Raw genomic sequence first — 27,457 nt, 5'->3', positions numbered from 1 at the left:
TTATTATTAAGTATTAAAATAGCTTATAAAAATAATTATAAAAGAAATAATTAAAGAAATTAAGATAATTAAAGATTAAAGGAAGGGGTGCATACGCTGCGTGGGCGCGCGCGCGGAGGGCTGTTTTTTTCTGTGCAGAGGGGGGAGCGTGAGTCAAAACGACAGGGGGGGGGCATCACTTTGCTTGGGACAGACAGCACCTACCTATAGTTTCCTAGGATATCAGCACTTGCTGTTTCCTTGGTTCCCCAAGACCTCTCTTTTCTACTTCCTATGAAGTGTGCACTGTGTACAACTTACATGTTGTGTTGAGAACACATCAGGGCCATAATCCATTATCATCATATTGCCATGTCGATGGCTTGAATTATCACACGTCTGAGATCTGTCCAACCACCCTCTGTCATTGCAATCGAATCATTCTCGTCTCATACCTGCCCTCACCAAGACCTTTGATGACCTCTCCGTCCATGATACCAGACACATACGTCTCGCCGACGATGACCATGTGCTCTCCCATATCCCTCAGTATCAGAGGCACGGAGCAGCCCTTGATTACTACCACCCTGTCCTCTAGTTGGATGTCCGGAACGCCGAGGCCCATTCTCTTCTTCGCCGTGGTGAAGAAACGTCGTCCCATGACTGCCCTCGTTATCGCGTGGGCGAGATACTGTGATTCCCACATCTCTGGCGGAAGATCCCCAGCAACATATGATTGGGTTGCGTACTCCAGCGCTTCTGATTCTTCCGTTGCATGCCTGTTTTTCACCCACGTGGCCATGTAATTCTTTCCTGCCACAATCGTCGTCCAGAAGTCTGGCGGTGTCACTACACCAAATCTGCTTCCGGAGACCAAATGCAGGTCCTGCAGGCCCGCAATGTACTGCCAGCGTCGGAGTGTCGGGAGGCTGTCCTGCGCGGAGGAAGTAATGGCCTCGCCGAAGAAGTCAATTTTGTCAACAAGGACGCCCTCTACCTCGAGCGCCATGGGGAAAGCGTCCATCCTCACAACGGCGTTTGCACCGCGGCTAGCACAATAGGATGCCTTGTCCATACCCTCACTATCCAGAGGTCTCAGGCCCTGCGATACGTGCCAGTCTGCCAGCCAAGATGGGGTCTTGTCGCCCGGTTGTAGCTGGGAGCGTGCCGGTGTCGTTGACGGTCGAAGGTGTCGGCCGGCAGAGATTATGTCCAGGCTGCGACGTCTCGTTGCAAGAAAATGGACCAGGTCGAGAAAGACGGTTCTCGTTGACTTGGTGTAGTCCGGCACAATGTCCTCCGGAGAAATATCGGACGCCACCCCTAAAAGTGCGTAGAGCTTGTCCCGCATGTCGGTCGCTTCGTAGTCCCTCGTGTACTGGAGGCACTTGGCAAGGCTCATGCGTTCCCTCCGAAAGTCATTTAGTGCGGTGAAGTTCCGATAGCCACTACTCCTCAGGATTTGTGACTTTGCATTCTGGGAGAATTCTTTCCGCCTGATCTCACGACAGATCTTGGCGACAAAATGCCAGGGTACTCTGCGAGTACCGCAATGTATCACCAAATCACGCGCCGCGACGACCTCCTGGACAATCCAAATGCGTTTCCACCAACTCCGCATAAAGATGTCGGATAGCCCTATCAGAGAATCTTCTTCGTGGTCCAAGAGTTTCTCAATACCATTTAGGTTGCATTGTTCGATGAGCTCCATGGCTTTGTCAGCCTCCCAGCTCCCCGGCCCGAGCCACACAATCACTTCTGCGGCCTTCGAATAAATTGTTTGCATGATATGGACTTGGTGGTTCCGTTCCTTGATGTCGTCCTGGTTGATGCAGATTGCGTCGATCCAAATGATCCTGGCGAAGTCCATCTCTCTTAACTTGACCAATGCATCCTTGAGGTTCTCCCCGATAGGCAATTCCATGTCGTCGATTTGTATCGCATGATTCTTTTCCAAGCTGCCCCAGGTGTACGAGAGAGCAATATAACCATCGTCATTGTGCTCTATCCCAAGAGGCTCAATTGAGGGGACCGGTTTCGTCCGTCGTATATGCCTACCAGAAGGTCAATTAGTCGAGATTGCCGGCGAGCAGGAGAACCAGGGATATCGAATTTCCAGAACTCACTCTATTGGGTCGCCTTCGCTCCATTGCCATTGACAAGTATTTCGGCTCACAGAATCTTGACTCAACCCCCCGTCACTATCCTCCAACGTCAGATCGAGCTGCGCAGATTCATGAGGAAGCAGCCTGATTTTGGTCAAATATCCACGCAAAGGAGCCCTTACGTGATCAGGTTCAAGTATGAGGACCCTGATCTCGTGAGGATCACACAAAGGTGAATATTCATAATTGGGCATGCTGTTTCCTTGGATGGGCCAAGAAGGAATGAAGCCAACGTGAAATCGAAGAATCAAGCTCTAGAACTTATTAGACTACACAATTGTGCAGGGAAAAAATCCGGCTGGAGAACGCTCAAAGACTCAATTTTATTTATCCGTGCCACGTCATAGCTCACGGGCGTTGATTGTGCTTTTGAATGTCTGCCTAACGAGGCGCCTGAATCTGACATGGCCGTGTCCCTGTTTGGAACTCCGACCGTGGGTTACACAAGGGCGAGGCGATGTCGAGTCACCCGAGCATGCGCCAGGTCAATGGGATAGTACAGCGATACAGATTCCAGCACTTACAGCGGGGCATAACTGAGACTGATGCAACACAATGGATATATTTTTTTTTTAAAAAAAAAGGAAAGAAAGAAAGAAAAGAAAAGACAACGGATGTTTGCACCCACAAAAACAGAGGGTACACCCATGCATATATCGCCAGCACTAAACCAACACCCACGCCCAATTCACACACCCAATTCATACACCTAAAACATATACACCTAATTTATATAAGTATAAGGTGTATAGGTGTCAGGTATATGGGTATTGGGTATATAGGTGTTAGTGTATGGGTATTGGGCGTATGGGTGTATGGATGTTAGGTGTGTTACTGTGTGTGGGTGTGTAAATAGGCTGATATGCTTCGATTGGCTGTGGCTGTAGCGCGAGTGATGTACGGGTCTACTTCCGTTTTTACGGGTGCAAATATCCGTTCTCTTAAAAAGAAAATAAAAACAAAGTCGTAGGGGCAAGGACGGAGCTGTGGGGGCGGACGCACAAAGCTGGGTGGGCGAACGAGTGACTTGCAATGCTGGTCAGCTGACACTTTTAGCGATTCATAGATCTGGAGCTGTTGAATTCTGGGGTAGCCAGAATGTAATGGGGAGGCAGAATTTGACTCCATCCATCATCTTCATGCACCTTGTCACACATTCACGTGGTTCCCGTAATCAGCCACCTGCGCACAGAGACCCAACACCACTCCAGGACCGCGATTGCCCGTTCTCGAGGTCTTCATATCTTGCCTGCAGAATCTGTCCGAATGGGAAGAAAACGACATCCAGGGCGATGACCAGTTTCCAAGATTCTTCCGATGGCGTCCTCTCCCACACTTTTCTTTCTTGTCTCAGCGTCGCAATACCAGGCTCTTCCAGGAAATGTGCGGATTTTCTTTTAAGACTTCTAGGATCCATACGAATGCGTCTCCCTGGCCGTCACCCAAGGCGCAGCTCTCAGGCACAATCGATGCTCCTCCAACTACCTATCGAGCTACTACTCGAAATCTCGGGCTTGCTTCCCTTAGGATTAGCAGTTGCTTCTGCACTCACCTGTACTTCTTTATTTGGCGGTTTACTTCCACCAAAGAAGCTATACGGGATCCAGCTGGAAGAGTTACTCCAGCTATTAGAGAGAAACCTTAGCAAGCAGCTCTTCTTTTATCAGCCTTGCCATACCTTCCATTAATTTTCTCCATCATGGAGCCCAGGATACCACGATTATTTTAATGCCCCCTGCAAGCCGAACGTTGAGGTGCGCGATACGTTCCACCTTGGCTTTCATTTTGCTCATGTCGCTATGAACAAGCATCTCCTGGGGGGAGGACTAAACCTGGAACAACTTACTTGTAGCTTTCCTACTTATAACGGCGGCTAGGATGTTAGTTTCACAGCAAGAGTGATCCAGGACGAGCTCTATCTTTCCTTGTTGCATACACTCTTTCTTAATGAAACGGGCCCTGGTAACCGCAGAGAGCTTGAGATCTCAAATCATGGAATTTGTAATCACCTTACGACGCACCAACCAAAAACACGTTTAAATCTCTCGACCACCCCAAGAGGAAGAACTGCTCAAGAGCAGTGGTTTCGGCAACGTCGCTTCTATGCAGTGCCGCAGCGAACCAGGATCCCAGAACTGGCACCTAGGGACTCCCCGAGCAACTCACACACCCTTACGGAGTGTCAGGACGCATAAGGGTCCTGTCCAGTCTGCTTGACAGACTATTCTATCACAACAAACCAGAAAAAGTCCAGCGACGTTAGTAATGAGGCTACGAAAGAGACATGGGATATTGTCATCATTGCTTACCATCAGCTAGGCCCTTGCCGTTCACAGTTCGACTGGAAATGGCTCACGTATGCGACTCAGCTCCCAGATCTGTGTGAGGAGAATGTGGATGCTTCGCTACTCGGAAAGCGACATAAGAATGGGCCTTATGCGCCAGGGTCTGTACAGGCTCGCTGGGATCGGCTTTGACTCTCCTGCTTTTCTTCTGCACTGGTACTGGAGATGCTTCCAAGGCGCAGCGACCACTTGGAAATTGGCCGTGGGCGAAGGGAGAATCAGAACACTATGGTGTGGAGAAAAGCAGCGGTCGAATCTTGAGGCCTACTGTCCCTAACATGAAGATGGAAAGACTTCCACCTAAGGCTGGTGCAGACCTAGTCATACAAGTAACCAGTTACTTGAAGTGAAAGTTTTGGCTCGAGGGCATGTGAGGCAAGTTCAGCAATTATTCATTTGGTACTGCCTTGCTCTTCGTCTACATACCCACGCGATAGAAGACCCTGATTCCATCAAGCATTAAAATAGCCAAACTCAAGGAGAGAGGCAAGCTAAAATCAAGTAAAGGAAACACACTGGAAGAGAAGTTCTGTCCACGTCGGTTATTACTTCCATGTCCACCCAGTATCCCCCCGGGACCTACACGTGCCCAATTGGCTCCATGTTTCGCAGGCCATCTCTATGATGGGAACCGGGTCATCTAAATTTGATTCAAGTCCACTGAAGGGTATTAGTATGCCCACGAGGCTGATACAGCGACAAAAGCGGTCACAGGGCAATAAGTCTAAGACGCACAGTCTTCACTGCTGCAGAAATCTGATCCGTCTGAGTGGCCATCACTAGTGGCCGCAAATTGCCGTACGAGTGGACGCAGATTGTCGTGAGCACGGCTAGAAAGTCATTGGCTTTAGCTGTTCCTAATGTACACACCTCAAAGCCGCAAACCCATCACTCCACTTGAGGCCGCCCATGACCGCCACCATAATGGCAAACCCAGCCACCACGCTCGCAGTGCCATACACCCAGGCATGCCTCCGCCTCAGCCCAGCCAGCTCCGCGACCCACGTCGACACCGTCGTCAGGCACCCGCAGAACCCATCCTCCACGCCTTGGAGGACCTGGCACCCGACCACCCCGCCGAGCGGGACGCGCTGCAGGTCCCACGACATGCCCAGCACCGCGGTGCCGAGCATGTTCGCCACGAACGTCCCCAGCGGGAACGCGGGCCGCAGCCCGTTGAGCCACAGGGAGACGTAGAAGCGCGCGAGGGTGCCGACGGGCGCGAGGACGAGGGAGAAGACGGCGACGCCGCGCCAGTAGTCTGCGGGCGGGACGGCGGCGAGCACGACGGCCCCTGCCCAGCAGCCCCAGGCCAGGAAGACGGCGAGGCGGTCGGCGACCCTGCGCGTGACGAGGAACGGCAGGGAGGGCGTGACGGGCTCGAGGGCGAGGGCGAGGTGGGCGCCGACGAAGAGGCCGGAGAGGGACGCCGTCACGGTGATGATTATGACCGCGAGCAGGGCCATGAAGGAGTAGCCGCCGTTGCGGGGGACAGTGGTGCTGCTGCTGCCGTAGGTCAGGTCGTTCGACACGGCGAGGAACGCGTCGCGCATGAAGGAGGAGTAGGACGTGAAGGAGCCGCAGAAGCCCGTGGCGAGGCCGATGTAGAGCGGGATGGTCTTCTTGGTGGCCAGGTGGGCCTTCTTCGCCGCCGCGAGGTCGACGGCCGGGTCTCCTCCACCGCTCCCCGAGCCCGAGCCGCTGCGGCCGGATTCCTCGTCCCGCTTGGCCTTCTGGATCTGGTGCTCGTAGGTCGGCGTCCCCCACTCGTGGCGGAAGAGCATCCTGTCCTCGGCGAGGAACCCCATGACCAGGCTACCCCCGAAGTTGAACCAGACCGACGGGAAGACCGGCGCGCCGGCGTAGTTGGTCAGCCATTGAAGGCCCAGCCGTGCCAGGGTGCCGAGGAAGGAGAACAGTATGAGGTACGAGACCGTATAGATCTGTGTGGCCAGGCGCGAGACCTTTACACCCTGCGCTTGCTTATCTCGATCCTGCGCATCTGTTGGCGAGCCGTCGTAAACAGACGCGCTTCCGGCCTGTCCCGCTGAGTCCTCCAGGTCATGGTTTCGAGCATCTTCTAAACTTTCGTATTTGTATCGGCGTCGTTCGTCTGGGTTCTCGATCGGCCCCTTGACGGCGATCTCGTCGAGGTTGCGATACGACTCGGGGATGTCGTGGCCTGGCGAAGGAGCTGGGGCTTCCCTGTGTCTCGACGCATCGTCTGGGCCCGGTCGGCTCGGCGCAATCGGCCGCAGATCTACGTGGGGGGCTTCGTTGTTGTGCTGGTCCAACGTTCCGTGACGCCCGCCACGGGACGGCTGCATCATCGCACAACCGATGCGCTCGATGTTTGAGGCGGCAATTGAAGGGCCCCGTAGACCTAACAGATCTACCTATCCTTGGAAATCCTTTGTTTCATCGTGAGGTGTCTGGAGGCAGGAGCCGTAGGAGGGCAACGAGTCTACTAGCGAGAGATTGACATGAATCCTTGGATAGCGCCGGACTTTGTCGCGACTGGGCGGTTATGACGGCACGTCGTCATTTAGGAGGTCGCCTGCAGCTGAGTGGTGTAGGGAAGTGAATTAGAGGGATACCCTGAACTGGTGTTAGCAGGTTGTGTGGGATCAAGTCCCGCAGTAACTCCGACCCCTGCAGCAAGACCGCAGTTCGACCTCTCCCCACCAGTCACGACCAACGTTAAGATCTTCCCTTACACACAGTTAGAGAGGTTTACAATATGAGGCTTTACTATGCGAGAACAGGCAGTCGTTATTCAGGGCTGTTACTGTTATACACTAGACTACAATCCCAACATTGCACCTAACGCCGCCAGCTTGCGATGTGCCAACCAGCGACGCCTGTGGACAAAGCGCATGCGTGTCGAGATGTGTCCACGAAGTCTTGAAACTTCCGATCAGCCCGTCAATGGGCATTGATCCGATCGAGTGTCTATCAGGATAATGGGTTTGAAGCTCGCCCACAAAGCCTGAACCAGGCTCATTATTGTTTTCGAGTGCGGGCGAGAACACGAGCGAAGCCGTCGAACGGCGCCTCAACCTCCCACATGTCTAGCACCACATACATATAACGTCGAGCAGGAGAATGGTGTCGAGTGACACTGTTTCCGATTGCTCAATCATGGCACCGATGGCAACACCGTTCATATTGTACACAATCTACCCACCAAGTTAGCTCGAGGACGCTTCAAACCATGACCGCGGCCAACGGCCCTGACAGCTCCACGCTTGGCCACATCCTGTGGAACTGGCTCTCAAACAGTACCGCCTCGACGAGCGACGACTCCGCCACGCAGATTAAATGCTACGCCTTTCCCTACGGCTTGCTTGGATTCGTGGCCCACCTGGCCATGTTCTACGGCATCGCGCTCTCCTCCTTCAACAGGTGTCCGTACAACTATCGCAAGCCGCTGCAGCATTCAAGACGGGACTTGGCACTTGGCATCAGCGGCCTTATTATCTCTTGTCTCTTGACCGCGGGCACCATAAAGAGATGCTCTGGGACCAAGTACTACCTGCTCATCGCCTCTTCTAAGATCCTCATGACGTTTGCCTCCTCGGCCGTGGGGATTCACATCGCCTGGAACATCCGGGGCAGAGGAAAGTTGGAAGATGATGACCAATCACAGCTCCAAATAACTCACCATAACACTCTCCGATGGCTCATAATAGAGGTCATCGGGTCCATCCTCGAATTCACCGGCGTCATCATGCTCCTGAAGGAGAGCCACGGTGCAGTCGCCAAGAACAGAACACCGATAATGGTCATATCCCTATTCCTCGCTGGATTTATAGGTATATTCCTCGGCATCGGTATCACATGGCTCGAGGTGCGACAGCGCGCACAGAGGCGGATGGAGTGGGAGATCCGGAAGTTGCGGACCAAGTGCGCACCAGTGGAGGAGAGACTCGCACCTGAGCAGCCGCCAGGGAGGTCTCCGAACCGCCAAGACACACCGAACGGCGAGAGAGAAGCCGAGGACTCAACCGGCCCTGGCCCTCGTCAGGATGACCGTCGTCGGTCCGGTCGACACGATGCGGACCAAGACGCTCGGCGGGAATCTCCGTCCCCAGTTGGCCGGGGGCGGGACATTGAGGCGCAGGGACTGATTGCGCCAGCTGGCAAGGACGAGCCGGACGAGCAACCGGATTTATATCACTACCAGGATGTTTTGAACTCTGCCAAGCAGTTCGTCGTGGTGGCCGGCGCGACTTTTGGCATTTTTGTGACTCTGTAAGTTTCTCGTCGCCCTCTGATACTCAATCCGTACGAGGGCATGAACTTGGGCTCTTCTGTAACGGTCAGGGTTGAGGCTGATTTTCACATGACTTCCTAGATACACCGACTGGATTCTGGCTGCTGTCAGTGGCTCCTACTGGGGCTTTCCGGCAACAGGGAATCTTGGAATCACTATTGTGTATGTGGTGGTCTACTTTGTCGTGCGACTTATGCCCGTCTTGTCTGCTTGAACCTGAGTTCACACCAAGCCGAGCCGGTCGGTCTATGAGCGGGGTTGCTGGATGTTGCAAAATGGAACGCAGTCATGCATTTCAGGAGTTTTTGTTTTCATTTCTGGCGATGAGGCCGCCATTGGGATATGCGTTCCAACTTGGAGCACACAGTCATCTTAGGATGCACAGGTGGAACCGTTTGTTTACTGTTTGTTTACTTGATCACCTCCTGAGCACAGCAGCTGTAGTCAGAGTAATGGTGCCTGACCTTCAGTAAGAAGGTGATGGAGGGGTAGAATGATTGAAAGCGAAGGAAATAATACAAAAGAAAAAGAAGAGGGAAAAAACCTGGAGCAAGAACCATCATTCCACGATCAACGTCAACACGTGCTACCGTTGCACCACCATAAGGTTCATCAACTTGCTTCCGATCAGGTAGATAGTTGTTGAAACCGATATGTGCACCCAAAGTAATGAACGCAGCATGCAACTAAAAAAAGGTAAGCAAAAGGGAAGCCGAGACCGCACCAGGAATTGAACCCAGGTCTCGTCAAACACACATCAGTGTGCCCATGTGGGGTGTCCAGAGATTTAATGCCTCCAGGCGGCATTGGATCGATCTGAGACGACACGTGCTACCGCTACACCATACGCCCTCGACTTCCCTTGTGTTGTTCCTGAAACCGACAGTCCATATGGATGATTCTGTTTGATTTGTCCGGCGGCTTTCAGCCTTCATTCACTATCAATTATGTTCGGAGATATCGTTCCAATTGCCTCCGTCCCATTCACCCCCCCGAACGCCAACTACCAAACCCAACCACGCTTTCATACCAGCTGCCTTCTCTTAAACTGCACCATCGGGCCCTGCCTCAGCGACACAAACGCATCATACGTCTGATACTGGTCCACATTCCGACGGCCCACCCTCCCCTCTGGACTCCCACCCCCCAGGTTGTCCGCAAAGTCCCTCCTCACCTCGAACCTGTGGACGATCTTCGCCATGACGATCATCATCTCCAGCCACGCGAGGTTCTTGCCCGGGCACCCCCTGGACCCCGTCGAGAACGCGCAGAACGCGCTCTCGGCCAGCGCCACGCTCTCGGCCGACGACGCCCCCTTCTCCCCCACGATCCACCGCTCGGGCCGGAACTCGAGCGGCTCGGGGAAGATGTCCTTGTTGTAGCTCAGGCAGTAGTGGCCCACGCTGACGTTGACGCCCTCGGGCACGAACTCGCCGTCGACGACCGTGCCGCCCTTGAGGACCTCGCGGTCCAGCTCGGCGCCGACGGGAGGGGCCATGCGGAGGGACTCCTGGATGAAGGCCTTGAGGTACTTGCACCCGTGGAGGCTTGGCCCTCCTGCTATGTCGTCGAAGCTGTGGAATGTGGATAGGATCTCCTCGGCGAGTTTGGCCTGATGTTGGTAGATATGGTTAGTCGAGGGCAAATTACAGCCAGCCGCCGCTGTGTGGGCTCTATGCACTAACCTGAACGTCCGGCTTCCGCGCCAGGTAGAAGAACATCGCCGTGAGCACGATGGCCGTCGTGTCCGAGCCAGCAATGATCAGGGACTCCGCCTCGCCCCACAGCTCCTCCATGGGGAATCCCCTCCCCGTCTGCGGGTCCTGCGCGTGGAACAGATAATGGAAGAAGTCCTTGCGCACCTCGAAGTCCGGGTCGCTAGCCAATCGCCTCTGCGCCTCCTGCTCCGCCTTTGTGCGGTCCGAGAGGCACTTGGTCACGAAGTCGCCCCATCTCTTCACGGGCGGAGGCGTCGCGACGGCGAGGAGCGAGTCCAGGCCTCTTGGCTTCAGCCAGACCCAGAGTGCAGTGAAAGGCGCGAAGGCGATCTGCGATTGGTCAGTTTCATTCATCACATCTCGACTGCGAGTGGAGAAGCGCATAAGCACGACGTACCGGATTCAACAGCGTCAGCATGTCCGCCATCAGGTGCGGTGCCTCTTTCATAGGCCCGTCCGGCTCCTTCATGCCGAAAGACTTGCCGAAGCACAGGTCGCCCAGGATGTCAAAGACGAGGTAGTTGACCCAGTCGGTCATGTTGACGGAACCTGACCATTCACCGCCCGCGCTGACCTCCTGGTCGAGCAGCTCGCACCACCTGTCAGCATTGGAGAGCACGAACGGCTCGGCAGAGCGCAGCGCCTTGGATGAGAAGGCGTGGTTCAGCACGCGCCGCTTGTGGCTGTGGACGGCGAAGTCGATGGAGTTCCATGTCGTGATGGCCTTTGCGTGGCGAGGCCACACCTGATAGTACAGTCCCTTCTTTACATTGCCCTTGGGCCCGAAGATCTGGGTGTATGCCGAGGGGGTGTTTACGAGGATGCTATCTGGCCGGTATCGAAAAGTTGGGCCTGGAGGTTCATGTCAGCAATCGCCTCCTTGAGGGGGTTTCGTAAGGCGGGGTTTCCAGCGGCACTTACCGTACTCCTCTTGAAGACGCCATAGCCAAATGTGTCGATCCTGTCTGAGTGTATGCCAGTATGAAGGAAATGATGTGATGCGGGCCCAAAACGGGCCGGGGTATCTTGAGAGCGGGTGGAAATGAAGCCGATAAACGACGATCGCGAGAACGCCGGCGGACGCGAAAAGGACAAGCAAGGGAAGGACTTCGGCAGCGTCCAGATCGTGGTGGAACTCTAAAGGAAACATCATGATGATCTTGGGTCGTTCGTTATTAGGAAAACAAATGAGAGGAAGATACGACGCTATGTGATGTGAGAAAGTCCAGAACGTGCGGAAGAGATGGGACCAAAGAGGGCCCCGGGTAAAGAAGGAAAGATGACGCCGCTACCAAGACAACGACCGCTGCAATGCTGCCCGATAAGACAAAAGCAGTTAATTATTTCAAATTTGCTGCCGCATTGCCGACATCTGACGGTCCCCTGCGAGAGTGCAACCACCGGGAGATAGGCTTTTTTGATGTCCTAGCAACAGTCGATAGCTCGAGCGCGACGCGAACACGGTGCGACCGATAATCTCTGTCCCTTGCGCCCGGGACGGTCATCCTGACGCCACGTTCCTTATTATTATTATGAGGAGGAGGGAGCAGCTGCCAACCTTGCGTGGGCGACATTGTCAGGGCGGGTCAGGCCCGGTGTCTCGCCTTGCTCGTGATGGCCTCGCCGGGGGTTCGTGGGCGCCGCGACGAGGCCCATGCCCAGTCGCGCACGGAGCCTCCAACGAAATTGATCTTCGGCGTGCCGTCTGGTACGGATTGGTCCGGGGCTCTCCCGGCAGTTGTCCCATGTGGGCATGGAGATCCAGGCACGGGCAGGTGGGATCGCCCAACGGGGAGACCGGGCGCACCGCCACAGGGATGCCTATTCGGGGAGTTACATGATAATCTAGATGTTGAAGATTACAACACGTGCGAGACCCCGGTATATATCATATCATATTCGACAGATGTATTACCCAGGGTCGCTGTGATAGGGGGGGCTTGGAGGCCGCACAGTGGGGCTTTCAGCTTCAGCGGTAAGGAAACTTGATACATCAGGACCCACCTGCCGCCACGGGAGATTTAGTTGATCTCGGGATATAGGGCGGCATACATAAACGGGCTCAGGATGTTTTGGAGCCCTCGCTAATGCACAAGATTAGAAGATGTGAATACCCACAGCCATGGAACCTCCTTTTCCAGAACCAAATTGACACGGAAGTCTAAATCCACGAGGCCTCTGTCATGTGCGTGGAGCTCGAGTCCACAAAAGCCCAGTATTTACGTATCCAATCGCCTCCAACACGTTATTCCTGACGTTTACTGTGGTTCCCGTGAACGAGGGTCCGTGCGCAGTGTTTACAATTCAGCTCGTGTTCTGCTCGTGTGGTTTTCGAGGTTCCTTTCACCGCAACAGGGCTGAGTCTCGGGGCGTATAATGCGCCCGGATCCGCAGCTTTGCGCTCCCGAGGCCTCGCTACGTTCGGTGTTCGTCCTATTTTTTCCATTCCGAGACTCTCATCGGAGTTCTCGGGTTTCGGCTCGGTCGGCCTCACGATGGTAGCATCGGCCATGCCCGCGTCCGACACGTGCTTTTATGCTTGCTCAATGGCTTCGGAGCCGGCTAAACGAGCTCGAGTTCGGTAGTTTCCGGCACAAGCGCCAGATACAGGCAAAGATATATGTCAAGTCATTCCCGTGGAATTTCGTCTCTCTTGACTTCGTAATTTGCGAACTCCGGGATCATTAGCGGACGATGAGTGCAGGCCAAATATCACCCGGATTCATTCAGATTTGTGAAAATAAGAAGTGCCCGCGGGCCAGATCTCGCTTTCAGGAAAGTCCCTGGTTTGCATCATGGGACAGCTGGGTATGCGGCACCACAAGTCGACTGTGTGGCCAACGGTGCAGACCTGGTTTTCTCCAGATTGTCATTTGTTCCTTTCCTTCAAAGAGGTTTTCGAATTGCGAGTTCATGCATGAAAGGCAATACTACGGCATGGATATTCTCCTGGTCAACAAGGTATACTAGTTACCTGTCTAATGTCAGAAATAAGGTGCACAGGTAGAGTGATAGGGCCAAATAGCCCCCATGGGCCAAAGCAATAGTTGAACCTAAGGTCTAAGTATCTCTGAGGGCGCGTACGCTGCGCGGAAGCCTTTAAATAGTGGCTATTTGCTTGGCAAGAGGGGCCCGTGGGGCCCATGTGACGTTGATCCCTGACATCTAAGATGCTGGAAGACTGTCATTCATCACAGGTCGTGAGCGGACTAGGCGAGCAGCATCTTGCTTGGTAAATGCTGGCCATGGCCAACCTAGGTATGAGTATGACGAGGCCCAGTACTTGAAAGCAAACAAGTCAAGAGACACTCTTGATGAAACAGAGAACTGCAAGGCAACTTGCTTGTGTGTTCAGTGTAAGGCAACTTGCTTGTGTGTTCAGTGTAAGGCAACACAACACCATCAATCTGCATACCTTCAGTTGTAAGTGGGCAAGGTTGCACTGCGCCATGACAAACAGGTCCACAAGTAGCTATATGCATGCTACCAAGCAAAAGCAATGCACATCCACCCAGTCGTTACAGGTACGCTTAACGTTGATGTCTGAGCTCACCGAAATTTTTAATACATGGAGGAGACCCAGGGAAATCTCTACAGAGACTCTCAGTGGCAACAATCCCCTCGCCCGCAATCGCACGTGATAAAGGCTTTGATTCAAGCTTTCACCAAATGTGTGACTTGACCGTCTTCACTGTGCAGGAATTCGGGTAGTTTTAAAAATAGCCTAGCCCTCGAGCTTGACGCTGCGAGAGTGAGAATTTGTTGCGTTTGGGAGAAAGCTTTGGGCGAGTTGCAACAAGCTTTTGAGGACAGGCTTGACTTGAGCTTGAACCCCGTGCTCCCGAATTTTGTTTCTTCACACGGCGGGGTCCCAAAACAGACATTGATCGCTCTCTCAACGGAAAAAGATCAATCTGGTCTTCTGCTATATGATTTTGACATGGTGGCATGACCATTGACGGGACACCCCAGAATCGTATCATGCAGGGGCGGGCCAACACCTGGGGGATATCTCATTCTACTTCTTCGTTGATAAGGATGGCCATAAGCGCTGAAAGCCAGGCGTTTGTTCCGACTAAAGTAATGGACCTGAGAATGCAATCCTTGCAAGAAGTTGCCACTTACATGTGCAATCCCGCGTGTTTGTGTGCTACTGTCTGGCGCATAAGCAGACTGCAGATGCATAGAGACTATGCCAGGCTGGGTGCTGCACGGAAAGTCTCGGTTAGAAGCCGATGCGATGCGAGGGCGTGCGGGCACGTAATTGCACACCCCGATCCTACCCGCCGGCAATACTAGTAGCTACTGTATGATTTTCGGCATGGACTTGACCGACCGTCTTCGCAGTTCTCATCATTGGATGCTGTTGGAATAAGCTCGCACGGGGCTCCGGTCGCGAGTCAATCACTCAACCTGCGCGCCAAAGTGAGTGTGAAAGTGGGCGCGTCATTGTCCAAAACTCAACTGTAACTTGCCTGGACGGGATCTTCCTGCCCAAAGAAGCTTGTTACATGGCCTAGCAACCAATGGTAATCCATCATGGACGCTTCTAGTGGGTCGCGCAGCACCAGTGCCTGGATGCGCTGCGCGACTTGACCACCTCCACTGCGTCACGACTCCTAACCTCCTCCCCTCTTCGGCTAAGCTGTACGTGTTTGGCGCATCCTGCAGCGCGGGGCCTTGGGCAACTTGAGGTCGATCTCACAGAAACAGCAGGTACGGATCTGCAATCTCACTCGGGAAAAACGGCGGCGACCAGGCACCCGGGCAGCCGGTGTGAGGAGAAATGCTGCCGCCGCCCACCGATCCCTGCTGCGCATGCCGTTTCATGCGGAGGGCTCGGAAGCAGCACGGGATGCCATGGTTCCCTGCGCCAGAGGTTTGGGTTCGTCTCTATTTGATTTCAACCGCGCCCGCCCCTGTCATTACGCAGACTGTATCAGGTCGTGGCTCATGTTTCTCTGCATCAATCTCAACGTCCTCCCAACCTGAAGGAGAAGCATCGTTCAGTCGGACAAGTCTCCAACAGCCCAACACCTCTGACGGCCGGCATTCACCAAGTTCAGGCATTACTGCACCTCTGCAGGCACGAGTGATACACTATTAATACCTCGCGCACGCGGCTTGATCTGCAAGGGCCCTGCCAAGATGAAGCTTGGCTCTGCAATCGCGGCTTGTCTCTTTGCCCCCGGGGCGCTAGCCGCAACCGCCTTCGAGACATTCAACCCCCTCCTCAGGTACAGGCCGCACGCCCAGAAACGATCAGCTGAAGTACCGCCTGTTGTGAGGCGGCAGACTCCCACCTCGCCGTTTCTCAATGCCAACACCACGAGTGAGTACCATCGCCAAGATCTGCACGTCGACCAACCCGCATGGCTTTCCGAGCAGGCTTTTGTACTAGTGTCCTCGGCCCATCTCCATCCCCACCCCCACGAGCTGCTTAATCGTACCACTGCTGACCGCACATGCAGAGTTCGTCGTCGACGGTGCCGGCATTCCCGATGTTGACTTCGACGTGGGCGAGTCCTACGCCGGCACCCTGCCCGTAGGCACCGTCGGAAACAGCACCGACGGCCAGATGTTCTTCTGGTTCTTCCCCACCGCTGCGGCAGACCAGCCCAAGGAGATCATCATCTGGCTCAACGGAGGTCCCGGGTGTTCGTCCCTCAGCGGGATGATCCAGGAGAACGGGCCGTTCCAGTGGCAGAGCGGCACGTTCAAGCCCAACGCCAACCCGTGGTCGTGGCACCAGCTCACCAACGTCGTGTGGGTCGAGCAGCCCATCGGCACGGGCTTCTCGACCGGCACGGTGACGGCTCAGAACGAGGATGACGTTGCGCAGCAGTTCATGGGATTCTGGAAGAATTTCGTTGACGCCTTCGGCCTCCAGGGTTACAAGATCTATGTAACTGGCGAGTCGTGAGTTGCCCGCGTCATTCCCATTCAGACGACTTACTTCGAACGGCCGTCAAGGGCGCAGTTGAACATATTCTGACTGCTTTATAGATATGCCGGGGCATACTGCCCGTTCATCAGCAGCAACATGCTTGACGCAAATGACACGAACTACTTCAACGTCAACGGCATGCTGATATACGACCCAGTAATTACTGGTGGATCTGCGGGTATTGCGCCTACGAACTACTTCGTTGATTACTGGAGAAACGTGAGTTGTTAAATGCCTTTCCTCGCAAGATGAATCATTCTGCCCGGGACCTTTCCCTTGCGGCTTGCAGTTCCATTGTGCTGGACCAAGATATGGACACATAATGCGTCTTCGAACCCAATGCAGGGCTGCTGAGGCCCCATATACATGCTAACCAAATCTTGATCTTGCAGGTCATGCCGTTCAACGACTCCACTGCCACCAGCATAGCGAATGCGTCCAAGACCTGTGGCTTCGACGAGTTTACTGACAAGTATCTGACATTTCCCCCATCAGGACAGCAACCCGATGTCTGTCAACAGCCGGGAATAAATGCGGACTGCACCAACTACATAGACGGGTGTGATGTCTTTGACGCCGCTTTTAGTGCTATCTTTGACATCAACCCAGGCTTCAATATCTACCAAGTCGGCCAGATCCTACCAGTCCCAGACGACGTCCTGGGCTTCCCCACCTCGGTAACGTACACCGCCCCAGGCCGCCAGATCTACTTCAACCGGACAGACGTCAAGCAGGCGATCCACGCGCCCCTGGACGTGAACTGGGCCATCTGCACCGAGCAGTCCGTCTTCGCGGGCGGCGACAGCTCGGACCCGTCGTCCTACCGCGCGATCCCCAACGTCATCGACCGCACCAAGAACGTCCAGATCGCCCACGGCACCATGGACATGGTCCTCCTGGCCAACGGCACGCTGCTGGGCATCCAGAACATGACGTGGGGCGGCCAGATGGGCTTCCAGTCGGAGCCGCGCGAGCCGCTGTTCGCGCCGCACCACCCCAACCCGGACGTCGCGGGCTCGAGCGGCCAGGGCGTCCTGGGGACGTGGCACAGCGAGCGGGGGCTCACGTGGGCGCTCATCGACCTCACGGGCCACATGGTCCCGACGTGGCAGGCTGGTGTTGCGTTCCGGCAGATCGAGGTTCTGCTGGGACGCGTGGAGAACCTCGGGAGCACGGCGGCGTTCCCGATGTATGCGAATGCCACGCAGCCGGATGCGTCGCAGCTTGGGTTCGGCACGGCGTGGTACGGGTTTGAGGACGCCTCGAGCGGGCTTGGGGAGCAGGCGAGGATGACGACAGGGCAAAGTAAGTACATTGTTCTCTTGCCGGCGACGTATTTCACTGTGAGGTGCTTATAGTGCTATGATTTGATGGGATGCTGACAAGGTATTCACCTTTTAGCTTCCGGCGCCATTTCATCGACAATTCGAAGAGGCTCCTTCGCGGATTCCACGAGCATTGGCGCAGTGTACATGGTGGCCGGGCTCGTCCTGAGTTTCTTCCTGGTCTCTGGATTGTAGATTGGGAAGGCCGGTATTTGGATGTCATTGGGGTCAGGTATATCACACATCGGAATTTACAACAGAAGTAATGTTGAACAAGAAGTTGATTAATAAGGAGTGTTGTGTTCCTGACCCGACCCGGTTGTCAGAATGACAAGCCTCGAACATGAACCAGGACACCCGCCACCCTCAAGTGCAGGTATCCTTTGTCTTCTTAACACAGATGCCACCACAGTCATATCCGCCGTATCCTGGGTCGCAGTCGTCCCTGGGGTCGTCGACGCAGTACTCATTCTTAGCCTCGCAGGTGAAAGCGGCAATGCCACCACAGAATCTAACGGCAAGCACGAAAGCGTCAGCCAGTACTTGACTGAAAAGTGTTCACGGAGTGGGCCGCAGTGCCTACCCGTTGGGTACGACGCAACGGGGCTTGGGGTCTGAGATGCAGATGGCGTCGGACGGGCAAGGGAGGGCGCAGACGGGCCTGGGAGGGACGGGGAGGTGGAGTGCGCCTGCTGTGGAGGCAGCGAGGGTGATGTATGCGACCGCGTTGACACTCTTCATTTTCTTGCAAGTTGCAGCTTGTCTTCACTTGATGGTTTTTGGGGAGAACAAGGTTGTGTGAGCGCCCGGGGTGGGCTCAGACACGATATATACAACCCGAGAACACGTACATATATACCTGAATATGTAGATGCGTCCCTAATGCACACACACCTCTTGAACATTCATCCAGAGGCCCATGCGCCAGTGGCTGCTTACTATGTCTGGGTGTCGGCCGGCTTCCCTCCTTGGGATACGACACAAATCTTGGTAGCGAGGTGACACAAAGGACCTCTCAATGTAAACCTGTCTTGGCTCGTATAACCCACATATCAGATCTCGTGAACCTTGTTTCGGGCATATACCAGAGCCACAGCATCCTCCCCGTGATAGGTCCGCCAGTCTTGGATGACACCTGACACCCGGCCTGGGGTAGGGCTGAATAGGGAGGTAAAGGGCTTCCAGCCTCTTTGGACAATTGATCGCCCGTCGATCCCTTGCGGCTTAGAAAATAGTTGAATCGACTGTAACGAGGTCGTGCGTATTGGTCGCGAGAGGACGCTAATGTTCTTTGTCTTGGGCGACAGGCGAATATACTTGTCCTTTAGAACCCATGCTCGCTCGTTGCAGGTTGATGAGCCCGGAGAGGGGAAGACAGGGCGGGGTCTTGGCCGAGTTCAGACTAGGACCGTTGAAGGCTAGGGAGTAGGAGGTATATGCTCCGAAGATTTATTACACAAGGGTGGCCAATCTCAGAATACCTCAAATATGAGTGGAGTTGAAGTCCGAGGGAGAGGACCCCTTCATGTTGGACCCCCTGTTCACATTGACAGGACGTGGGGTTGGCATCGGGTAGGGCCGCTCTTCATCGTGACAAGCTTTTTTGATAGCTCCGATAGCTTTCCCCCAGAGGCGTATCTTTTCAGAGGGACAGGCTATTACTCGGATTGTTCCGCCGGACGATTTAGTGCGTGGCGTCAAGACACACATTGCGCCCGGTTCCTATCCGTCCCGTCCTGGTTGAGCTGCGTCCGTCAAAGGCTCAAGCTTTGCCGACTTCCTTGAACAATCCAGCCCGTTGCTTCCCGTCGTCCAACTGCATCACGCTGGGCCGATCGGCGCAAGGCCGCTAGGTGAGTAGGCGCTACTAGTATAAGATTGCCTGTCGATCCCCAAGCTGACACGCGTGGCCTTGGCCAGCTTCTCCAGCTGCTTTGGGCTCTGGATCTGAGTGCTTATAATATCTTGTGTTGGCGAGACAGAGTGATAGAGGAGCGCCGTGGAGGATGACTTCCAGAGACTTATGTTCCGGCCTCTGCGGCTTTCCACCATCTCAGCCAGCAGTAGCACTGCTGCTGCCAGGACAACAGCGAAGGGGAGTGCCAGCCACGGCCATTGGACGCGGACAAGCACAACCGAGCTGGCAGTCAGACCGTGCGCGTTCGCGTTATAGGTCGACCGAAGCTGGTCCGTCATGCCGACTGCCATTTTCTGGAGCACTTGCGACACGTTTCGCCCCGGGCTCCAAACTCCAGGGGTAATACCGGCAGAGTAGAATGCGGGATTTTCGCCGACGGCCAGCTTGCCGCTGAAATGGTCGGATGGAAAGAAATACAGCAGGGCGCCGAGGTCCCACATCGAGACCTTGAACTCTGGCAGGCCGCTTGTGTTGAAAAGAATATAACTCTGGGCGCCCTGGCTTCCGACATCTATAAAGGTTCCGGGGTCAAGAGGCGTCGTTTCAAAATTGCCGAAATTAAAGTCATTGCCCACAGATGTCGCATTGGAATATGTGTAGGCGGCGAAGCTCAGGTCGCACTCTAGGGTTTCCTCGACGGTTGTGCTGTCCTTCCTATAGGTACTAGGCTGCCTGAAGACGGCAAAGCGCATGAAGTTGGGCGAGACTGGCTGGGGGTCCAATGTGCTAAATGTCGTCGAAAAGTTATAAGGAGTCGCAGCTTGAATGATCAGGACAGTTGACCACGCAGTGAAAGCTTCTCCTGTGCTGAAGGAGACGTTGCCCGGGGTTGTCATGTCGCATACGTGTGTGGCGTTGGAATACGCGGTGCAGTTTCTGGTGCTGTAGGTTGCTTGGGTGACGTTTGTACAAGCCATGCTGAATCCAAGAGATGTATGGGGTTGATCCCAGGTGCAATTTGATGTGCAGTTGAATAGATCGGGTGTTTCGAGGTCGTAAAATGCCTTAAAGACAGCCCCCTGCATGGAACTGTCAATAGTATAAGCTAAAACACAGCAGAACGGTGTTAGTGATCAATGACTATGACGAGATGTGTAACAAACCTGAGTATGAAAAGGTGGACGAACGATCAGGTTCCCATAAGTTACCAGTACTACCGGGGGCATTTTCCAGTGGTGATCGAGCACTTCCGTTGTAGCTATGAGCGAGGCCAAACGATGCCGTCCCGTCGTCAGCCCACCTAGTCACAGTGTCTGTGCTGATGACCTGCTGGGCAAAGGTGTCGATTCCTAATGCCACGATGGTGACGATGGCACCCAAGGTCCCCAAGCCCCATGTGACTGAGGTCAGCATCTGGACAGAACCAAGAGGCCCTCGCGATGCTTCCTCTATGATATCGAGATCGGCAAGCCGCCTGCGTTTGGAGCGGAAATGAGCCCATTTCCATTGGCTTATGCATGCCGCCACCGAAAGCATCGCGGTCGACTTTGCCGCGGTGATCAAGGCAGCTATGGTAGCGTTCAGGCTAATCTGGAGACCAGCGTGAGTTGTCAGGCGATGATAGATGGGATGGCTTAGCGCCGGGAGGCAAGTGAGATCTGGTAGTCGCTTACGAAGAAGTTCCACTGATCCGTTGGCTTGTCCTGAACGATCCTGAGGATAATGATGACCGCGACGATGCAGCCGAAACTGGCTATGATACTGACCAGCTCCTGCCACCACCAAAATGACGAGCAACGGCTCCTTTGCGGGGCCGGCCGCTCTAGGGACATGTATTGCACCATGGCTATTGCATATGAGCCCGTTTTCCTAGGTGTAAAAGACAAAACCCTCGAGAGTCACTCAAGGAAACCTTTTTGACTACTTGAATGCTCTAAAACGGTAACAAGACTCCGTGACATAATCCGTTGAGCTGACACCCTACACCAATGTGGCTGCCTGGCCTGCAGGCGCTTGGGTGCGAGCTGAACTCCGTCGTTACACGGGTGGTGGCGCAAGGTAATCTTACGTGCATGGCTCTGCAACCCTGATGCTAGATCGGGTGCGACCCTACATTGGGTAACTTAGATGGTGCCTCGGCGATTAGATGCTCCGAAAGCAAATTAACCATTCATCACGAGAGCTTTGTGAACTATAGGCCTGCCTTGAAGATCAAAACCACTTGACAAGAACAATGGAAGATCGACCAATGTAACAAAATGGGAAGGCGGTGGACACTACCATACTCTCATATGCAATTAAACATTCCATTTTGGCGCTAATGACCTGCACATAACACCTTACACCAAAAGTCGTATATACTTATCATGCTGTTAATTAATACCCTTAATATCATTAATTCATGCATTAACTAAGGTTATTATCGCTGCTAAAAGCCTATATATAAATTACTATATATAGTAGTTACCCTTAAATATAATTTCTTACCCTTTAACTTATTATTAAGATTTATAAAAGCCATTAATGCCTTATTAAAGCTTTAAGGAAGTATAATTAATGCTAAGTGTTATTTATTTATATATAAATTATAGTTAATAAGAGTATTTATATATTATAAGGCCTTTAAGTAAGGCTATTATTATTAATGCTTTAAAGTTAATTTTATATAATAATTATAAACCCTTAAACTATAATCCTTGCCATTAATTATAATCCTAACTTAAATATTATATTATTTTTAATAGCAATCCCTTAAAGCTAGCAAGTATAGCACTTATAAAGAAGAAAAATTATATTTATGGCATTTAATAATCCTTTTATAAAGAAAACTTAAATTATTATTAAGCTAAAGGCAAAATCTTTTCCATTATTATTAATAAAACTTGCCTAAAAGCCATTAATAAAGAGAAAGCTACTACTATTAAAGAAAATACTCTTAAAGCTATTATTATTATTACTACCATTAAAAAGCAGCTTTATTAAAGATAGTAAAAAGGAATTAAATTTCTTACCTTATAATAATAAGAACCTTTTTATTAACCTCTTTGCTAACCCCTTTATTATTAAGAATAATAATATTTAAGAAATCGTTAAAAAGGCTGCTATTAACAGCTTTTTTAATAAAGATATTAAGATTAAGTTATAAATAAATATTAAAGTTATATTTTCCTTCTTCCTAATTAACTTAGCTAATTAATTTAAAGGTATCATTCCACCTATCCCCTTAATAAAATATTTAAAAGGGCAATATAATAAATTTAGCGATCTTTTTATTAATTAGCTTAATAAGTAGCTTAAGGAGTTTAAAAAGCAAGTCTTTAATAACCTTAAAGGTTATTAAGTAAAGCATAAATTCCTTACCATAATAATATAATTAAAGAAAGGCAATATATTAAAACTCTTATATTTTAATTAATAAGCAATAAATATAAATATTAAGATTATTTAAACATTAATATATAACCTTATAAAATAAATTAAAAATAAGGTAATATATACTTTAATTATTATATATTTCTTTTAAATATTTCTTACTCTTTATATTGTTTTAAGGCGTTAATAAAGTTTAATTACGCCATTATTAACCTTTAAGGGCTTTATTAATATTTAGTTTTATAAAATTAAAAATATTATTGCTGCAAAAGCAAAAGAAAATAACTTATTTTAAACCAAGCGGTTTAATGCTAAGATTAGTAATATCTCTTAGCTAAGCAATTAATTAAATCTCTTAGCGAAATCCATAAAAACCAGCATTATGTAAAAGGCTATTACTATTTAAAGAAATGCTAAAACCAAGCTATTTACTTAATTAAATTAATAGCTAAAGTATTATAATAAAGAACATTATCTTAATTATAAAAGGGAGTTAAAATTAATATTATAATGCTTTATTAAAGGGGATAAGATATATTTACCCCTTATATATAAGAACCTACTTAAATAAGCTAATTTAATTAAAAAGAAGTAAAAAAGGGCTTTTTTAAACCATATCCTTAAAAGTATATATAATTAAGCATTATTTTGCTTAATTAATTAAAAGCAAGGTAGCTAAGCTAAAGTATTTAACGTCCTTTCAACCCTTAAGCCAAACAATAATATTCTCTTAACCATATTAAGGCACCCAAATAAAGCCAATATGCCCAAGCTAAGAAGAGGTGGTATAAGCAGCAGGAATATTATTAATATTAATAAAAGCAATGGCGATAATAATTAGCTTATATTAATACTTATAAATGCCCTTAATAGCCATTTAACGCCCTAATAGTTAACTTTACTGCCATTAATATTATAAGCAGCTAAACATGCATATATATTACCTATAGCCCTTTCTTTTATTAAAATATTAATAATAAGAGTTATACCGCCTTTATTACATTATTTATTAATATTTTTATTATTCTTAATAATGCTTAATAGCCTTAAGGATAATAAACTGCTAAATAACTTTTTTTAATATATATATTATTAAAAAGCGCAGCATTATTAAGAAAAGCAAGAAATAAATTGCTTAATTATAAAGCTTTAAAATACAAACTTAAGCATATTTAAAAACCTTTTAACGTAATTAAATAAGTAATTTATTAATTATTAATTTAAGGAAAACTTAAAAAGCTTTTTTTATTAATATATAAAGGACTTTATATAAAAATGCAATATATTAAAGGAGGGCATATTAAGCTTGCCAACACTCTTAAGGGCAATTAAGGGCTATAAAAATAATATTGCTATTAAAAGTAATTAATTATAGCTTATTTATTATATATAAAAAGGTATTTTAAGTATTATTTTTATTATTATAATAATAATAAGTAAAAAGTAATAAAGTTAATATTAATACTTATAATATAATAAGTTTTATAAATTAATCCAACTTACTTATACTTATTATACCTTAATATAAAATATTAATTTCCTTTATAAATTTTATATTAATTATAATAATAATATTATAAATAAAAAGATAAAAAGTTAAATTATTTAATATAAAAATTATATTATATTTATAATTTTTTTTAATAATATTATAGCAATTTAAAGTTAATATATATATATATTATACCCACTTTAACTTACACCTTCCCTAGCTATATAAACTACTCTTTTTATTACTTTTTATTTAATAATAAAGAGCTTTTAATGCTTTAAAGTAATGATAATTAAATATATTATATAATTAAAAGGTTATAAGTTTAATTTTATTACTTTAAATTATTAAAAAGGTTATTATTATTAAACTTTTTTTTATTACTTAATAATATTTATTCATTACCTTTTTACATTATTAATACTTAATAAGGTAATTTTATAAAATATAATTATAACTTATAAATAACCTTAACATTTAATAATTAGCTAATATATTTTTTATTTAAATTAAAGCTAATTTAACTTAATTATTTTATATTAATGTTAACCCCTTATTTAACTACTTTATTATAAGTATTAACTTATATCTTTTTTTATTTATAAGGCTATTGCTTTCCAACGAAATACATTAATTATTAATTTAGCTTATTAGTTAATTAAAATAATTATAATTAAATTAAATATATAATAAAGAGGTTATAAGTTTAATTATAAGTGTATTAATTAAGCATTAAGCTAATTTGCAATTAATGTATTTTTTATATATACCTCTTATTTTAACTACTTAAGGCAACTACCTTTTTAATATTATATATATATAAAATATTACTTATTAAATAACGTAAAAACAAGGCTATTTAATATATAAATTATATTATATATATAACTTTTTTTAATAAAGGTATAAATATATAAAGTTAACTATTTAAATATTAAGTATATTAATATAATAAATTATTATTTTATGCATTAAATATATTTAATTGCCTTTAAGGTAAAAACCTTTTAATAAGCATTTAAAAATAAATAATATATTATTTAATTTATTTAATTAAGCTTTTTTTTATAATATACTTTTTATAAATATATGCCTTATAATTATTAATATATATTATATTATAATTAAGGCATTATAATAAACTTAATTAATAAGTATAATAATATATATTATTAAAAGCACTTAAGTTACTTATATATTATAATACTTATAATAATAATTAAAGCTTAAAAAATATATACGTTATTAATACATGCATTAAAATATATAATTAATTAATTATTTAATTAATTTAAGCTTACTTTAATTTAAAAACCATAGCCTTTTAAAAATAACCTTAAATTGCTTTTATATTTAAAGCAACCTTATATATTAAGTTAATAAGAAACTATTATTAATCTTTTTATATATATTATTAATCCTTATAATATTAAAAGTAGTAATAAATATACTTTTTTAAATTATTAAAAAATGCCTTAATTAAATTAAGATTAAGTAAGTATAAAGATAAATATTTAAGCTAAATATTAGCTTTATTATATATTTATTAAAGGTTTTTATAAAAATAAAAACTAGCATTATTTATTATTAATATTAAGTTAAGCCTTAAAAATAGCAATATTTTAAGTAAAACTTTATTTTTAATATAATTAATAAAGCTTTAATTATTTATATTACCCTTATATATAAATAAATTAAGTATATTTATAATTATAAATATTAAAAGCATTTAATATTATATATTGCAATTTTTATTATCATTAAATATAAGTTTCTTTAGCTTAATGCCTTTTAATAATTATTTTATATATTATAGCTTATTTCTTTTATTTATATTAAACTTATTAATAAAAATAAATTAATTTATATAAAGTTTTTAAGTTTTAATAATTTAATTAACTTAAATAAAGTAATTTTATTAAGTAATAATTATATTTATAATCTTTTTATTTTATTTAACTTCTTTAAATATTTAGCTAATAATACTTTAAAAAATAAATAAATTAAAGTTATTTAATAATTATTATTATATTTTATTTTAATATAAATTATTTTTTAAAGTAAGATAATTAAAAAGAGCTTAAGTAATAAGAATATATATTAAAGAAGGTAAATATTTAAAACTTAAATAATATATATTATAATAAAAGTTAATTAATTAAACGGCCTTATATAAGTTGCTTAGCTTAATAATAATGCTAAATATTAAATTTCTTTTTCTTAACTTTTAAATTTATTAATTAAAGTACTTTATAATTTTTATAATAATAGCATTATTTACTTAATTAATATTTAGCAATCCTTAAATTATATAAAGCTTTAAGGGGGTTAAGTAATAAGATATAATTATAAAATTATTATAAATTAATTTATAATAATTAAAATATATAGCATAGTAAAAGGTATAATATTATAAGGATTGTAAGATAAGTAATTATGCTTAATAATTAAAAAGGGCATGGCATAATAAGTATATATAATTTTTAGTGTGAGATGTTATATGCAGGCTACTAGCGCCAAAATGGAACGTTTAATTGCATATGAGAGTAGCCCACTTTAGAAAAGGCGGGGTGTGGGCGGAGTTTCTGTTGCAACCTCGGATGTTTCCGATAAAACAGCGCTAAATACTGAGGCTGTTCAATGTTTGCTTCACTACTTCTCTTCTGCTACCAACCAAGAACAAACGATCACGTACAAAGCGCAAAGACCCTCTTTTAAAACCACGACCTTCTCGAGCTGAGACCATCCGGACACTGACTGACCCTCAAAGAGATGTGCAAATGAGATATCTCTACTAAAAGGTAAGTTCTTTGGTTCGTTTGACACGTGGTCGTCCGTAAGACTTTGCTGCCATGTAAATGCTCGCGACACTGAACCTCGATAGGCTCACATAACACAACAGTAGCCCCAGTGCCAATCGCACGAGTTGTCGATAAATACCAATCCACAGAGACTCCATCACTCGCCAAGCTCTGCGCCC

At 47.3% G+C, this 27,457-nt stretch overlaps 7 protein-coding genes across 7 annotated transcripts; 2 read left to right on the top strand and 5 right to left on the bottom strand.

Moving 5' to 3' along the window:
- Window positions 1-403: 403 nt before the first annotated feature.
- Window positions 404-1,903, bottom strand: INS49_007084 (uncharacterized protein; the record flags this gene model as incomplete). Its single annotated transcript, XM_043167849.1, has 1 exon — window positions 404-1,903. The coding sequence occupies one exon, from the start codon at window positions 1,901-1,903 to the stop codon at window positions 404-406; it is 1,500 nt and encodes a 499-aa protein (XP_043028993.1).
- Window positions 1,904-5,346: 3,443 nt separating this feature from the next.
- On the bottom strand, window positions 5,347-6,816 carry INS49_007083 (uncharacterized protein; the record flags this gene model as incomplete). Its single annotated transcript, XM_043167848.1, has 1 exon — window positions 5,347-6,816. One exon carries the CDS (start codon window positions 6,814-6,816, stop codon window positions 5,347-5,349), a length of 1,470 nt encoding a protein of 489 aa, XP_043028992.1.
- Window positions 6,817-7,703: 887 nt separating this feature from the next.
- On the top strand, window positions 7,704-8,747 carry INS49_007082 (uncharacterized protein; the record flags this gene model as incomplete). The annotated part of the gene is made up of 1 exon (XM_043167847.1): window positions 7,704-8,747. One exon carries the CDS (start codon window positions 7,704-7,706, stop codon window positions 8,745-8,747), a length of 1,044 nt encoding a protein of 347 aa, XP_043028991.1.
- Window positions 8,748-9,789: 1,042 nt separating this feature from the next.
- INS49_007081 (uncharacterized protein) lies at window positions 9,790-11,636 on the bottom strand (the record flags this gene model as incomplete). The annotated part of the gene is made up of 5 exons (XM_043167846.1): window positions 9,790-10,377; window positions 10,451-10,813; window positions 10,881-11,335; window positions 11,405-11,448; window positions 11,497-11,636. The coding sequence occupies 5 exons, from the start codon at window positions 11,634-11,636 to the stop codon at window positions 9,790-9,792; spliced, it is 1,590 nt and encodes a 529-aa protein (XP_043028990.1).
- A 3,995-nt stretch (window positions 11,637-15,631) lies between these two features.
- INS49_007080 (uncharacterized protein) lies at window positions 15,632-17,950 on the top strand (the record flags this gene model as incomplete). Its single annotated transcript, XM_043167845.1, has 5 exons — window positions 15,632-15,815; window positions 15,955-16,402; window positions 16,490-16,649; window positions 16,823-17,735; window positions 17,832-17,950. 5 exons carry the CDS (start codon window positions 15,632-15,634, stop codon window positions 17,948-17,950), a joined length of 1,824 nt encoding a protein of 607 aa, XP_043028989.1.
- A 171-nt stretch (window positions 17,951-18,121) lies between these two features.
- Window positions 18,122-18,496, bottom strand: INS49_007079 (uncharacterized protein; the record flags this gene model as incomplete). Its single annotated transcript, XM_043167844.1, has 2 exons — window positions 18,122-18,266; window positions 18,339-18,496. The coding sequence occupies 2 exons, from the start codon at window positions 18,494-18,496 to the stop codon at window positions 18,122-18,124; spliced, it is 303 nt and encodes a 100-aa protein (XP_043028988.1).
- Window positions 18,497-19,576: 1,080 nt separating this feature from the next.
- On the bottom strand, window positions 19,577-20,509 carry INS49_007078 (uncharacterized protein; the record flags this gene model as incomplete). The annotated part of the gene is made up of 1 exon (XM_043167843.1): window positions 19,577-20,509. One exon carries the CDS (start codon window positions 20,507-20,509, stop codon window positions 19,577-19,579), a length of 933 nt encoding a protein of 310 aa, XP_043028987.1.
- Window positions 20,510-27,457: the final 6,948 nt, after the last annotated feature.

Source organism: Diaporthe citri, assembly GCF_014595645.1.
Source record: "Diaporthe citri strain NFHF-8-4 chromosome Unknown scaffold_2, whole genome shotgun sequence".
NCBI classification, from domain to species: Eukaryota; Fungi; Ascomycota; class Sordariomycetes; order Diaporthales; family Diaporthaceae; genus Diaporthe; species Diaporthe citri.
Note: the sequence above shows the minus strand (reverse complement) of the source record. Positions and strands in the feature narration are given on the sequence as shown.